This window comes from Fundulus heteroclitus, chromosome 22 (assembly GCF_011125445.2).
Source record: "Fundulus heteroclitus isolate FHET01 chromosome 22, MU-UCD_Fhet_4.1, whole genome shotgun sequence".
Taxonomy (NCBI): Eukaryota; Metazoa; Chordata; class Actinopteri; order Cyprinodontiformes; family Fundulidae; genus Fundulus; species Fundulus heteroclitus.
Genome location: NC_046382.1, coordinates 538,406 through 553,065, shown reverse-complemented (window position 1 = coordinate 553,065; position 14,660 = coordinate 538,406). Strand labels below are relative to the sequence as shown.

Genomic DNA, 14,660 nt, shown 5'->3' with positions numbered 1-14,660 from the left:
ATTCTGTTTAAGGTGATCTGGCCCGTTGGTTCTGGCCTTGTGGTCTGAGGACGGGGAACCAGGCGGTTCTCACCGGTGCTGGACGACCTCCAGGTCCTCCAGCTTCTCTGGGATCTCCATGCTGTTGAGCCACTGCTCCTTCTCGTCGATCCACAGCTCACAGGCGCTGGCCTCGCTCAGCATCTTGTAGAGCGCCAGGGCGTCCTGCAGCGCCTGCTTCCTGAGCCGGGTCAGCTCCGCCACCTCCCGGTACCGCTCCTCGATGCCCGCCAGCCGGTTCTGGACCTGTGGAGGTGAAGGCGGAGCAGACTGAAGCCCGGTTCAGGCGGTGTGAGAGGTGACGGCGGTGTGAGAGGTGACTGCGGTGTGAGAGGTGATGGCGGTGTGAGAGGTGATGGCGGTGTGAGAGGTGACTGCGGTGTGAGAGGTGACTGCGGTGTGAGAGGTGACTGCGGTGTGAGAGGTGACGTGGTGTGAGAGGTGACGTGGTGTGAGAGGTGACGGCGGTGTGAGAGGTGACTGCGGTGTGAGAGGTGACTGCGGTGTGAGAGGTGACGGCGGCATGGCGGTACCTCCTCGGAGCGGGCCTTCTCCGGCGGCAGCGTCTGGACCTGCTCGTGCAGCGCCTCGATGGCGGGCCGGTAGCTGCTGATCTCCTCCGCCACGTCTTTGTGCTTCTTCACCAAGGCCTGGGCGGAGAACTCGTCGTGGCCCACGTCCACGCTGGAGACGATGCGCAGCACGTCCAGCATCCACGTGTCGATGTCGTCCGCGTCCGCCTGCCGTGTCACAGTCATGTGGGGTTAGAGGCGGCGGCTGATTGGCTGCTGGAAGCAGGAGGGGGGGCCGCTGGCTCACCTGGAACTGGTGCTGGTTGCAGGCCTCCTGCAGACGAGCTTTGCGTACCGCAGACAGGCTCTCCAGCGCCGCCCACTGCTCCTGCAGAGGGAGGAGGGAAGGCGTCAGGGTGGCGGACATGTTTGTCAAGGCGCCTCCGCCCCGGCGCCGCCTACCTGGATGTCCTGGATCCGCTCCTTTATCTTATCGGCTCCAAAGTGGTTGTCGGCCACCAGCTCCTCGCCCTGCTTGATGGTCTGCTGCAGGTGGCCGGCTCGCCCGCTCATCTCGTCCTCGAAGGCTTTGTGCTGACTCAGCAGCCGCACGGCGCCCGTCAGGTCCTTCCCATAATCCTCGGAGGACAGGATCTGCTCCTTCTCCCGGATCCATCCCTCCTGTAAGCCACAGACTCCATCAGTTACGCCTCATTCATCAGGCTGTGGATCTGTTAGGACGCGTGAGGAAGAGTGTGGAGGACCTCCTCAGCCATCTCCCAGAAGAACTTCCAGAGGCGGCGGGATTCCTCCAGCCGGGCGCGCCGCTCCGCCGCCAGCTGGTTCAGCTCCTGGTAGCAGAACTCCATGTGGGCCACGCGGTCCCGGATGATCTGCGGGTCGCAGGGTTTATAACCTGGAGAGGAGGAGGAGGAGGAGTGAGGAAGAGGAGAGCACAGGGGGAGGAAGGAGGAGACGGAACCAGGAGGGTTCTGCAGTACCGTCTGAGTCGCTGGCGAACTTCTGGGCGTTGCTGTTGACGTTACGGACTCGGTCGGCCTGGATGGAGATGTCGGCCTCCACCAGAGCGTGCTTCTGCATCAGGTCCTCCACACCCAGCAGGTGTTTGCCGTAGTCCTGAGACAGCAGCAGCATCTGCAGCCCACCGGGGTCAAAGGTCAACAGGAAGTTACAGCTCAGCATGATCAGAACTGTTACTCAGTGAGGATGAGAACAGGAACACATTTAAACCTCCTGACAGAATCCACACGTTGGTCATTTTCATGAGTCCAGAAAACATTTAGGGACGTTTCTTCATCAGCTGGACATGTGGAGCTGAAGCTACAGCGCCACCTGCTGACCACAGGTGACAGAAAGACGACCCAGAAGTCATTTTTCCTTTAGGAATAAAACCTTTTTGCTGAATCTGGGTCATCTCTACACAAACAGACCAAATCATTGTTTCTCTGGTGGAAACAGAACATTAAATCCTGCCCTGCAGCGCTTCCTATGTTTTCTGCATCACATTTAATTTCCCTAACTCTGACGTTGTTGTTAGTCTTCAACGTTTTAAATGAGTCAGGACTGCTATGGTTTACAGACCAGACTGGCAGCAGGTAAAGCTGATAAAAATGTAGTTTAAACGACTAATTAACCTCAGCTTTGGTCTAATTAATAATCTGCAGCGGTCTGAGCAACAGGTTGGAGTTTAGTAAAGTTCCTTAAATCATTGTTTCTACTTTACTTTATTTAAATAAAGTTAAGATGGTCAGCCAATCAGGCCATTTTCAGGACAGCCAATCAAACAGGTGAGATTTAAAAGATGCAAACAAGGCAGAGGGAGTTTCAGAACAGTAAAAAACAACAGCTGGATTTTTTTCTAAAGTTTGAAGACGTTTCACTTCATCTCCAGGAAGCTTTCTCAAATCAAAAAGTCTGGAGTAATGTGGAGTAACAAGCTTTATACAATTGCCTAACAAAGGCCTGTAATGGCTTAGATAACAACAGAAACTGGTCCACCCCTCAGTAATGGGCGTCGTTAAAGACATTAAAATTCTTCACCAGGACGGCAGAGGGAGAATAACAGCCAGATGTCAACACGCTGCAAATATTTAGACATTTGAATCATTTCTAACATCTGCCTCTGATTTCACAAAATATTTAATGTTACATATTAATGTTAAAACCGGACCAACCCAACATTAACTCATCAGAGCTCTAAGATGTTTTAGGACTCTTGTGGTCAGACGTCACCTTCATCTCGTCCATCCAGTCCATGATGTAGAGCATCTCCTGGAAGACCCTCTGCAGACCCAGGTTCTGCTCCAGCCTGTGGCGCCGGGACTTCAGCAGCTCCAGCAGGTACTCCCACAGCCGCATCACGTTGTCCTTCCTGGCCGTGATGCGCTTGATGTCGTGGTAACTCTCCGCCTCCAGCTCCCTCGCCACGGCGACCACCGCCTGCAGCGACAGAGCACCGAGGAAAGGTTTCATTTAAAGTGCCGTGAACACATGGAGGAGGAAGAGGAAGAGGAGGAGGAGGAGAAAGCTGAGCGGCTCCCAGCGCACCTGAACTCGCTCCTCATACGCTGCGATGTCCGTCTCTATGGCTTCATGCTTCTTGGTGGCCGCCTCCACGGCCTGGAGGTCAAATCCAAAATTATCCTGAGGAAAGAAAACAAGGAAAGGAAACAAGGAGAGGAATCAGAGGGAAGGAGAAATGATAATAAATATAGATGAAGTTGTTTTTGTCCTGTTTAGCCACACTGAGTGAGCAGAAAGCCGTCCAGGTGAGCTGTACCTGCGACACCAGCCTCTGGTTCTCACTCAGCCACGTCTCCCTCATGGCCGCCTTACGGTCGAAGCGACGGGCCAGCTGCTCCAGCTTCTCCTGACGGATCAGCTCCGTCCTCAGGGCCAGCTCACGCTCGTGCTCCGCCTTCTCCAGACGCTCCCATGCCTACAACAAACGCACCCAGGGTCAGGACAGAGAGCCAATAGGAACAGCAGCTTTACTGCAGGCTGGAGGATGGAGGATGGAGCCAGAACCCCCCCATCCTCAGAGGATGCTCCTTTCAGCTGCTCGTATCCTGGATCGCCCTCATTGGACCCGGATCCATGCAGAAATAAATGACTGATTCAGCAGAACCATACGGGCCAGACCATATTTGGCCCGTTTCCTGGTTCTGACCCATGGAGCAGCAGGAGGTTCTCCATCACCTGAATCATTTCTATTAGCTTCAGTCTTAATAAAACGGCTTCTGTCCTGAACCTCGTTAACATTTCCCGTTAACGGTCGAGTCTTATGGTTCCATCAGGGCTGATGAGAACCTGCTGCTGCTGCAGGATAATTATATTTAGTGAACAGAACATCGTTCCCTGCCCTGAGAACCGGCTCCCTGACATGTTTCACTACAGAGCCTGAAGACCAGAGCTCTGCTTCATGGAGCTGGTTACCTGCGGGGTCAGCCAGGCTGTGAGGGAACATCAGGTCCATTGTTACCTTGTTGATGTCAGAGATGAGCTTGCCCTCTCGGGGGGTGTAGACCTTCTGGTTGTTGGCTCTCATCTTACTCTGGATGGTGAAGAGCAGAACCTCCAGGTTGCCCTTCTCTGTGAACCTGCACACAGACGAGCAGCTCATTACGGACCAGACGGAGAACTTAAAGGTAAACCAGCAGCATCGCTCTAACGCGTTTCATCTTAGCAGACAGACAGAAGCTCGTTAAGCTCGTTAAGCTCGTTAAGGATCTCCTGAAGCGTTATGGCTGAAAGCTGGGAAGCCTGAAGCTGCCACTGACTTGGGCGGTTTCTCCACGGTGCGGTACGTGTTGAAGGCCTGCAGCTGCTGCTGGACGCCCACCAGAGAGTTGGCGAACTTCCTGTTGTTCAGGATGATGATGGTCTGCTCGATCCACTCCAGCAGGTCCGACGCCAGAGACTCGTACTTCTCGATCATTTTCTCCGTCTCGATGGCGTTATCCAGAACCTGCAGGACAAAAAAAAGCTCCATCAGAGAAAGGAGAATAAATCTGGAAACACGCGTAGGTGTTTCACTTTGTAAAGGTTAGGCTTTATTTTAAATATCATTTAAATATAATTACATCCTTATTATTTATTAACTTACTGCAATCATCTCTGTTCCCTGTTTATAACTTCACAATCAGGAAATCTCTTGATTTTATTTTTCATTTCAATTTAGTCTAATTATAGAAAACGTATAAACTTCAATTAATATCCAATCAAAATCTTAATATTTACTATAAATGGAGACGTTTAATCTGACCTTAAAAAAGGTTGATGTTTTAAAATCTACCAATAAAGATTCTTTCTCCAAATTGAGCTTTTTTTAAACAAAGAATAATTGAACTGAGGCATAATTTAGTCTCAGTCGTGTTTTTAGGCAGCAGCCATCCTCTCAGAGAAGCTAAAGTCTTTTTATAAAGTCTTCAGCTCAGTTTTCCTTCCTTCAGCTTGGACTTTCTGCCTCACTGAGCCAGAACCTGTGGACGGGTCAGAACATCAGCTAAAGCCCACCCTGGTCCTCCATGGTGCTGCCTCCACTAACCAGCAGCCAGTCTGGTCTGCAGGAACCAGAGAAAACAGACCGACTGCAGCCAGTAGGACACCTGGTGGGTTGTGGTGCTGCCGGGAAACACCTGAGACCCGATGAAGAGTCCAGACTCACCTTTCCGATCCTCTTGCCCTCCACCTTCAGCGCCTTCATCTTGGAGAAGTAGTGGTAGTAGGTGACGACGTAGGTGATGATGGACTTCTCATCAGGATGCTCCACGCTGATGTCTGCAAACACACAGGTCCCCAGAGACGATGGTTTCTGTGTTACTGTGTGTGTGTGTGTGTGTGTGTGTGTGTGTGTGTGTGAGTGCGCCTGTTAACGTGAATGCTGGGCACCTTCAGGATCCAGCAGCTTGGTGAGGCCCAGGTGTTGCTCGGCCAGGTTGAAGGCATTCTGCAGGTTGTAGTGAGCGTTGGACTTCTTCAGTTTATCAAAGTCGATCAAGTCGGGTCTGAAAATGTCAACCAGGAACAAAAAATAATAAAATTAAAATTGGTTAAAATACTGAGAATCCTTCTGTCTGCAGACGGAGGAGCTGCACAGTAAACAGTGAGTCAATGCTGAGGTTATATTGGACAGAAATATTATATTTTAATGCCAGACATTGTGAAAGCTGCTAAAGCTTTTATCCTGTTAGATCAACATTAAACACTAGAGGCAGAGATGCATCAGCTCATAATGAGGTGCAGGCACTGTGAAGGCAAAGAGTCAAAGTCTACATGAATAGTTGTTGTTAAATGATCCAACATTATCGCTGGGTCATGTTTCCCTGATATCAAGCTTCTTATCAGCTTGTTTTATATTTAAAGGCTGCAAAAGTTATCTGTTATCTAAATGAACCAAATTAGAGCAGAGGATGTGCTGGAGATGATTCTCAGTCATCCAGGTCACGGTCATTCCAGAAAAAAGTTAAAAAACAAATCAGCTGGACTTTTTTCTCTTTCTTTCTGCAGTTCGAACGTGTTCAAACTTCAGAAAGAAAAGTCCAGTTTTTTTTTTTTTTTTTTACTTTTTTATGGAATAGAGCAGAGGATGCAATTAATGGGTTAAATTTTAAAATTTACATGGTCAGAAACATTAAATCAGGCAACTTTCAGCCATTAAACAAAGATGTAATAAGAAAACATTTTTCATTCTTCTTCTGATGCTTCAATATAAAAAAATCTGTTTTATTTAATCTTATCCAACATTTCAGAAAATTACTGATCATTAAAAACACAGATTAAATCTCCTCCTATTCTTCTGTTAGATAAAATGTCTTAAAAAAAATAAAAAACAAGAAATAGAAGAGATAAAAACAGCAGCACTGTGGGCGTGGAGGAAGGAAAATGCATAAATGTAAAAAACAAGATAATTTTATCCTTACAGCATCAGTTTATAATTTCTCTTTATTTTTCCTTCATTAACACATAAATTCAGTCCCTCAGGAAAAAATGCATTAATAAGAAAGTAAGAAAACATTCAATTTATGGATGAAGAGAAATAAAACAGGGAAGAAAAAATAAGATATGATATAAAAACATAACTGTTTAACTACTATTTCAACTAAAAATGTTTTTATGTTGAGTTTTAGGGTCAAATTCAATAAATTAAGGAAATACAAATATCTGCATAAGTTTTTATATACATTGGAAGAGAAAAATAGTAAAAAGTCACAAAAAAGTCAGATAAAAACAAACAACATGAAAAAGCATGTTAGGGTTACACTAACTTTTTAAATAATAATGAGTCTGATATTATTTTGGTATATATGTTGAGTCATGATTAGGAGCATCAATCTGACTTCATATGCTAGAAATATATAAACCTTTTAATCTTTTGTTGTTTTTTGTAGAGAAAGTAAATGGGTCGTGAAAGTATACATATATTTATTTTATTTCCCAGCAGAGTAACTGACTAATGATTAAATTAACATTATTAACCACTATAGAGACTTTAAATAGTTTCTATAGCGGTTAGTAAGTATTTACCAGCAGAGTAACTGACTAATGATTAAATTAACATTATTAACCGCTATAGAGACATTAAATTGTTTCTATAGCGGTTAATAACTATTTCCCAGCAGAGTAGCTGACTAATGATCAGTAAATTGTCTCTATAGCGGCAGGTTTTAGCTCTGTAGCGCCACCTGAAGGTAAAAGTCTAAACAGGTTGTCTGCAGAGATGTTAGCTGCCATTTTCCTGACCTTTGACCCTGGACCTGTCCTGGATGGAGGGAAGCTCCACCCTGAGGTTGTTGGTATGCTGCGTGTTGTTTGTTCAGGTTATTCTGACCTTAGAAAACTAATGATTAATTAATTCATAAACTGTGAAATAAATATAAACCCTTTGTTTGCCAGGTTCTCTCTGGTTCACGTGAAGTTCACTGATGTTCTTCCTACATCAAGCAGCAGCAGCAGCTTTCTGCCAGGGAGGAGGAAGCTGCTGCTGAGGGGGAGGAAGAGGAGGAGGAAGAGGAGGAGGAAGAGGAGGAGGTCCTACCTGTGTTTGTGGATCAGGGCGTTGAAGGCCATCCCGTCTCTCCAGCTGGTGGTGAAGTTGTGGATGTTGACGTTGGGGTACCTGAGCAGAAGATCAGAGCTCATCAGCTTCTCAAACATCATGATGGTCAGCAGACATGAAGGAGACAGACGATGAAGGTGTGAGCAGCTGATGAAGGTGTGAGCAGCTGATGAAGGTCTGAGCAGCTGATGAAGGTCTGAGCAGCTGATGAAGGTCTGAGCAGCTGATGAAGGTCTGAGCAGCTGATGAAGGTCTGAGCAGCTGATGAAGGTGTGAGCAGCTGATGAAGGTCTGAGCAGCTGATGAAGGTCTGAGCAGCTGATGAAGGTCTGAGCAGCTGATGAAGGTGTGAGCAGCTGATGAAGGTCTGAGCAGCTGATGGGGGCTTCAGACGAGCTCCTCCAGAATCTTCTACATCTAAACCTGTATCTGCAGGAAGCTGCAGCTCCTCCAGGTGAATTAATGTCACTTTAAGCAGTGCTAATGAAAAATAACATCATCTCCACTAACAACGTTTCATTTCTCAACACTTTTCAGCAGAAACAGTCGGAGGAACTGAATATTTCTAGAACTAGTTCCAGATCTCTGAAGACACCAAGGACTCTGGATGTTTGTGGAGATCAGCTGTCTGGAGATGAATGGAGCTAGAAAGCCCAGTCAGACCACAGCCTGATGCTGGACCCGGTTCTGACCCAGAACTGCACAACACAGATGGACCTGGTGTTCCACAGAGGATCCAATATGAACGAAGAACATTCTGGAGATGTCTCCATCAGAATACGGGGGATGTTAGGAACAGCTGCAGAATAATGGGGAACACGGTGGAGAAAGGACTTCTACGGGCCTCCATGTTTTCCTGAACTGGACCTCTGACCCAGGTTTGGTTTGGTTCTGATTGTAGAGGAACACTGAAGCCCAGAGATCATTGAGTTCTCTCTCCACGCTGACAGAACATATGTGGGATAACCAATAGAAGATCTGGACATTAACGGACAGATGGAGGATCAGGAGGACCATCAGAAACACCACAGCTGCCTGAGAGACGTGAAGAAGTGGGAATTGAACCCCAAACCTCTGCATTTCCACAGACCTGCTTTACATTAGCAGCAGAAGTTTAAGTCTAGTGTTCTAGACGGCTCCTCAGACGATTCTTTATGAGGGACTGAAACATCTCAGGCCACAGTATTTATTTCTTTATCTGTATTTTAGTTAAAAAATTCTTTCAGTTTAATTATTTCCTGCCTGCAGAGAAAATGAAAGCCGGTGAGGAAGCTGTGAGGACAGAAGCTGAGAAGGTGGAGGGATTGCTGCAGACTCACCCTGCAGTCTTCATCTGACACCAGAGCAGCAGAGCATCCTTAGCAGACTTCTTCTCCTTGTTGTCCTCCGTCTCCACGCTGATGTCCTGAATCTGAGACACAGAGTCAGAGTTTAATACAGAGACGCACAAAAAGCCTGAAAACCACTGCTGAGACTTTCCATAAACATCCTTAGAGCTACAAACAGCAGCAAACAGCCCCCAGAAGATTTAAGAATCTACGGTGTTCCCATGATGCATTCAGCGCCTGCTGCACAACACTCCACTGCTGAAGAAAAGGTAAGCTGATGCTGGACTAAAGCCTGCTGGAGAACGTTGGACGATGATATTACTCTCAGTATGTTTGAAGGAAACCAAACATCCTCCCATAAAATCCTACAGTGGTAGCATCAAGGTGTGGGGCTGAGTTCTAGGATCTGGTTCTGGAAGACTTCACATAACTGAAGGGGGAGTAAATGGAGAAATGTGACGGAATCTGAAGATGAAGGAAGATTAAAATAAGATACAGGTACTAAACATGGAGCGGTGGGAGCTCTCAGCTGGTTTCAGAAGAAGACAAGGCAAGGCAAATTTATTTATATAGCACAATTCAGTCCAGAGACAATGCAAAGTGCTTTACATGATTAAGATATAGGAATAAAAGCAAGTAGGGATAGAATGTAGAAACAAAAAAGAACATTTAAAAACAGTAAAACAGTTTAACTAGAACAGTCAAAGGCAATTTTAAACAAATGTGTTTTTAATCTTGATTTAAAAGAACTCAGGCTTTCTGCACTTTTACAGTTTTCTGGAAGTTTGTTCCAGATAAGTGGAGCATAGAAGAACATAAAGCTGCTAGAACATCCATCAGTCACTGAGAGAAACCAGGAAAGATCAGAGAATCCAGAACCTTCCAGAACCAGAGACGATTCCATAGCAGACCGGGTCAGAATCACAGCCGGGGAACCGGTTGGACTGGTTTCACCAGACAGAGAATATCTCCAGGTTTTCATCACTAAATGACTTTTCTGCTAACTGATGAAACTTCACATTATCAGAGTCATTCCTATTTGTTACAATTAGTTTATGGAAGGTTTAATTGGACTTCTTGGTATAATAATAATAATATAATAATATATAATTATGTTCTTTAATTGGATTCTTACCATCACCAAACGTTCCTTTAACTTTCCCATCACAAACACATTTAGAGCAACAAACTCTTACTAAAAAGTCTAGATGCTTTATTTTCTTCCCACCAGTCAAACGTTCCTCTGATCATTTAAGGTGTTCTGGATGAATTGTTCTCCACGCTCTCTGAGGGAGAACCATGATAGTTGAGTCCTAAACTGAAGCGTCTCACACATTAAAGCACCTGAGCGAGGAGAACCTGGACCTTCAGGCTGGTTGTCAGCATCAGGCACAGAAACAGTTTGTTCTCATTTAGCTGATTCTATAAAAAGACCTGAAACTAGATTTCTAACTGACTGATCTCATCATAAACCTGAAAAGTCCTGAGGTTCCAGCAAAGACAGCCTCACCTTCATCGATGGACGTCCATCAGTGTGACTCTGAGCAGAAGAACCAGAACCAGAACCACTGAGCAGCTAAAACCCAGCCGGTAGGAACCGATGTGCGCTCTGATCCATCTTCACCAGGGTGGGTTTAATCCTCAGAGCTTAGAACGCTAAATCCTGTCCGCCCATTTCAGTCATGATGACGTCATAAAACACCAACACAGCAGCAGCACACACATCACGCTTCACGTTCTGGTCCGTTCCTCACACTGTAACGACCCGTTTCAGGTTCCACCAGGAACAGTGAGGAGAACGCCCTGAACCAGACGACCTCTCACCTGGAAGCGCAGGATGATGGTCCAGATGAGGCCCAGGGTCAGACGGTGGTTTCCATCCACTATGTCATGAGAGCCCATGTTCTCCAGGTGGACCCGCTGTTCCTTCAGGAACTGCAGAGCTTTGTCCACGTTCTCCAGGCAGTGGATCCTCATCCGGCCCTTTGTGGGTTTGGGCTGAGGGCGAACAAACCCAGAAAAAAAGAACTTGGTTAGACGTAGAACGATAATTCAGTAACAATATATATCGATCGATAGACGTGTGACGCGATAGGAAAAAAATAAAAGTTTGATAGAGAGTTTTCCTTCCTTCCTCTCAGCCAATCATATTAGTCGATGCTACAGTCACTGCTTCCTCTCGACCAATCGTAATCGTGGACCCAGGTTTTTCTCTAACAGCGCTCCATAAATTGTGCCACTAGTGAATGGAAAAATTCTGTTATGGTTAAAAAAGTTGGTTAAATAAAGATTTAATTGGAATTCGGTGTTTGTGTTCTTTATTAAAATTAAATCATTTAGCAATATCATAAAATGTCCAGGCAGAGCTGCACATAAAATAAGGTTTTAAATATTTTCAATAATTATCGATATCGATCAATATGCATTTTTTTTTTTATCGATAAGCTTTTTTCCTATATCGTCCAGCTAGACGGCAAAGCTAAAACCTCGTGAGTTTGCACATGTGGAAACATGTGGAGGAAGAAGCAGCTGCAGACACAGCTGACTGACTCCATAACTGACATTAGTTGTTCTGCAGGGACAGAGACGGTATCTGATGTTTATAGTTCTAGCTTCAATAACCCAGAACCATGAAGGGAACGCGTCTAGAACCGCCTCCCTGCAGGTTTTAGCTTCAACAACCCAGAACCATGAAGGGAACGCGTCTAGAACCGCCTCCCTGCTGGTTCTAGCTTCAATAACCCAGAACCATGAAGGGAACACGTCTAGAACCGCCTCCCTGCTGGTTCTAGCTTCAATAACCCAGAACCATGAAGGGAACACGTCTAGAACCGCCTCCCTGCAGGTTTTAGCTTCAATAACCCAGAACCATGAAGGGAAAGCGTCTAGAACCGCCTCCCTGCAGGTTTTAGCTTCAATAACCCAGAACCATGAAGGGAACACGTCTAGAACCACCTCTCTGCAGGTTTTAGCTTCAATAACCCAGAACCATGAAGGGAACACGTCTAGAACCGCCTCCCTGCAGGTTTTAGCTTCAATAACCCAGAACCATGAAGGGAACACGTCTAGAACCGCCTCCCTGCAGGTTTTAGCTTCAATAACCCAGAACCATGAAGGGAACACGTCTAGAACCGCCTCCCTGCAGGTTTTAGCTTCAATAACCCAGAACCATGAAGGGAACACGTCTAGAACCGCCTCCCTGCAGGTTTTAGCTTCAATAACCCAGAACCATGAAGGGAACGCGTCTAGAACCGCCTCCCTGCAGGTTCTAGCTTCAATAACCCAGAACCATGAAGGGAACACGTCTAGAACCGCCTCCCTGCAGGTTCTACAGGAACCGGACCAAACAGACATGAGGAGTTATCTGAGAAATGAACGGGACTCCCAGGTCAGCGGTGCGTCTCCAACGGTCACTGCTCGGTCTCCGTGGTAACCACGTGCTGCACTGGCTGATGGGTAATGGCCATAAATCACAGAGTATCATGCAGCTTTAACTCAGGAAATGATCCATTAGCTTCCAGACATTCTAACTCCATCAGAAGCATAAAACACAGAACGTATTCTATTATAGAAGATTATTTCCCATCAGAGGCATTTCTCTGCAGAATGACAGACGTAATAGTTAGGATCACTACCCTCCTCTAACACATGGTGGCGCCGTCACCTTTCTGCATCGTCAGCTGCAGCCAGCAACACATCCCTCTTTGATGAAGAAACGAGGAATTTCCCAGAATGCCTATCAGCGGGCCGTGGCGTAACAATAAAATCTTTCAGTGCGGCTCTGTGACAGCCGGAGAAACTCTGCTGCTCTCTGTTTCCTGCCTCTGCAGCCTGGAAACAGTCGACCGCTGTCAGATTCATTTGTTTGATGCTTTCTGGCTCCGTGTGAAGCCTGAAAGTTTCTCAGCAGCTCCTTTCACGTCTCTGACAGCCTCCATGCTGCTGGCCAGCCTCAGAAAGCCACCACAGCCTCCCTCTGCTTTATTTACTCACTTTCTTCATCTCCTCTGCTTTATGAGCCTCTGACATGTTGCACATCGTGGAACACAGAGAAAGAACAGAGATTCATGTCTGGCAGCGATGCTCCTCTCTGCGTGTGTGACGGGCTGAGAAAAGGCCGGATGCAGCAGAGAGGAGCTGAGCAGAGTCATGAGATGGAGATGGAGGGCTGAACGCTGTGTGGGTGGGTGTGTGACGGGAAAGCAGCAGCGCTCCTGTTTCCATGGCCGTAGAACAACTACCGCCATCTTCTATGCCAGAGAGAACCTGAAGGAATACATTTTAAACGAGATGAATGAAGCCTCTGGTCTGAGCGTGCTCACTGACTGACTTAAGCTGCAGAGCAAGGCAGAAACCAGAGTCTGAGAAACTGCTGAGTCAGGGCAGCCCGCAGCATGACTACATCCGTCTGACAGGAATTCAACCCTCAACCGCTGAGTGTGTCACAGTGAGAACATCTTAAACCGACATCCTGGAGGCCAAACGGCACATTTACATCCCTGCAGGGATTTCTGCAGGAGATCTGGCTCTGGTTCCTGTTAGGAGGGAGAAACTCACAGATGGAAGCTAAAATAAGTGAATCAGAGTCTCTGGTCTGATTATCTGACAGGACAGATGAGGAGACACGCAGAGAACCTGAGGGTAGGGGTGGGTGATATATCGAGTATACTCGATTCATCTCAAGTTTTCCTCCGTGCGATGGTTATAATCACTTTATCGTGACCATCGCTGGTAAATTTTCATGGCAAGATTGAGCCGCTGTATTTAATTCACTGTGAGTTTAGTTTTTCCCACATGCTGTGAACGCATCACTCCCTCCTCCAAACCAGAAAGCACTCTGGCGCACGCACACAACAACGAAGCCGTGCGCTTACTTAACGTTGACGAGACAGCGAGAACTATGGGACAGCGAGCTTTTCAGGCAGTGGAAGGAGGTCGAACAAAATGCGGTAATTTGCAAAACATGCCGTAACACCATTACCACAAAAAGTAGCAGTAGCACAAATTTATTTCACCTATAACGTCATCCAGTGCAAAATGAAGACTCTTGAAAACTCTGCGTGTCGACCCCCCCCCCCCCCCCCACACACACACACACACTGAAGGGAACTTTAATTAAACCAGCCATAAAACTATTGAAACTGCCGTCTTCTTTTGCTAAATCCCATATGACAGAAAAAACTTTATTTAAAATTTCCCAGCACCTAAAGAGCAACGGAAATATTTTTGAGATGCTCTGAATATGTAGCTGCGACTGGTCAGTTGATTTTATATTCACAATTTAAGCTTTTGTTTTTAGGATTGTCACATTTTTATTATACCTTTTATTTCAGGTGCATTTTGTGTCAGATTTTTCCTTGGTGTTCTGTTTTTAAAGTCCAGTGTTGACCATGAAAGAGCTTTAATGTGACAATATTGTAATTTGTGAAAAGCTTCTATGTGCAGCTGTGGTGGAAAAAATGGCTAAAATAAAAATAAAACATTTTAAATTAATTTTTATTTTGCAATCAATTTTTCAAACAAAAAAAAATTGACACGTTAATATGAGATATGCCAATGCAACTTTAGGCACTATTTGGCTAAAAACATTTGTTATTCAAGGTAATTTGAACATATTGCGATATATATCGTGTATTTTGATATAGCCCAAAGATATCGGGATATTAGATTTTCTTCATATCGCCCACCCCTACCTGAGGGTCT

At 46.1% G+C, this 14,660-nt stretch overlaps 1 protein-coding gene across 1 annotated transcript in view; it reads right to left on the bottom strand.

Annotated features, from left to right (window-relative positions):
* LOC105917595 (spectrin beta chain, non-erythrocytic 1) overlaps positions 1–14,660 on the bottom strand; it is a 102,182-nt gene that overhangs the window by 33,207 nt on the left and 54,315 nt on the right. Inside the window, exons 4-19 of the mRNA XM_036126326.1 lie at positions 10,782–10,955; positions 8,949–9,040; positions 7,609–7,689; positions 5,463–5,578; positions 5,239–5,351; positions 4,352–4,539; positions 4,054–4,171; positions 3,352–3,510; positions 3,120–3,215; positions 2,805–3,011; positions 1,553–1,706; positions 1,316–1,467; positions 1,014–1,232; positions 859–939; positions 573–779; positions 74–285 (exon numbers count right to left, since the gene is read on the bottom strand). Of these exons, the coding sequence (XP_035982219.1) occupies positions 74–285; positions 573–779; positions 859–939; positions 1,014–1,232; positions 1,316–1,467; positions 1,553–1,706; positions 2,805–3,011; positions 3,120–3,215; positions 3,352–3,510; positions 4,054–4,171; positions 4,352–4,539; positions 5,239–5,351; positions 5,463–5,578; positions 7,609–7,689; positions 8,949–9,040; positions 10,782–10,955 (2,369 nt within the window). The remainder of the gene's footprint in view (positions 1–73; positions 286–572; positions 780–858; positions 940–1,013; positions 1,233–1,315; positions 1,468–1,552; positions 1,707–2,804; positions 3,012–3,119; positions 3,216–3,351; positions 3,511–4,053; positions 4,172–4,351; positions 4,540–5,238; positions 5,352–5,462; positions 5,579–7,608; positions 7,690–8,948; positions 9,041–10,781; positions 10,956–14,660) is intronic.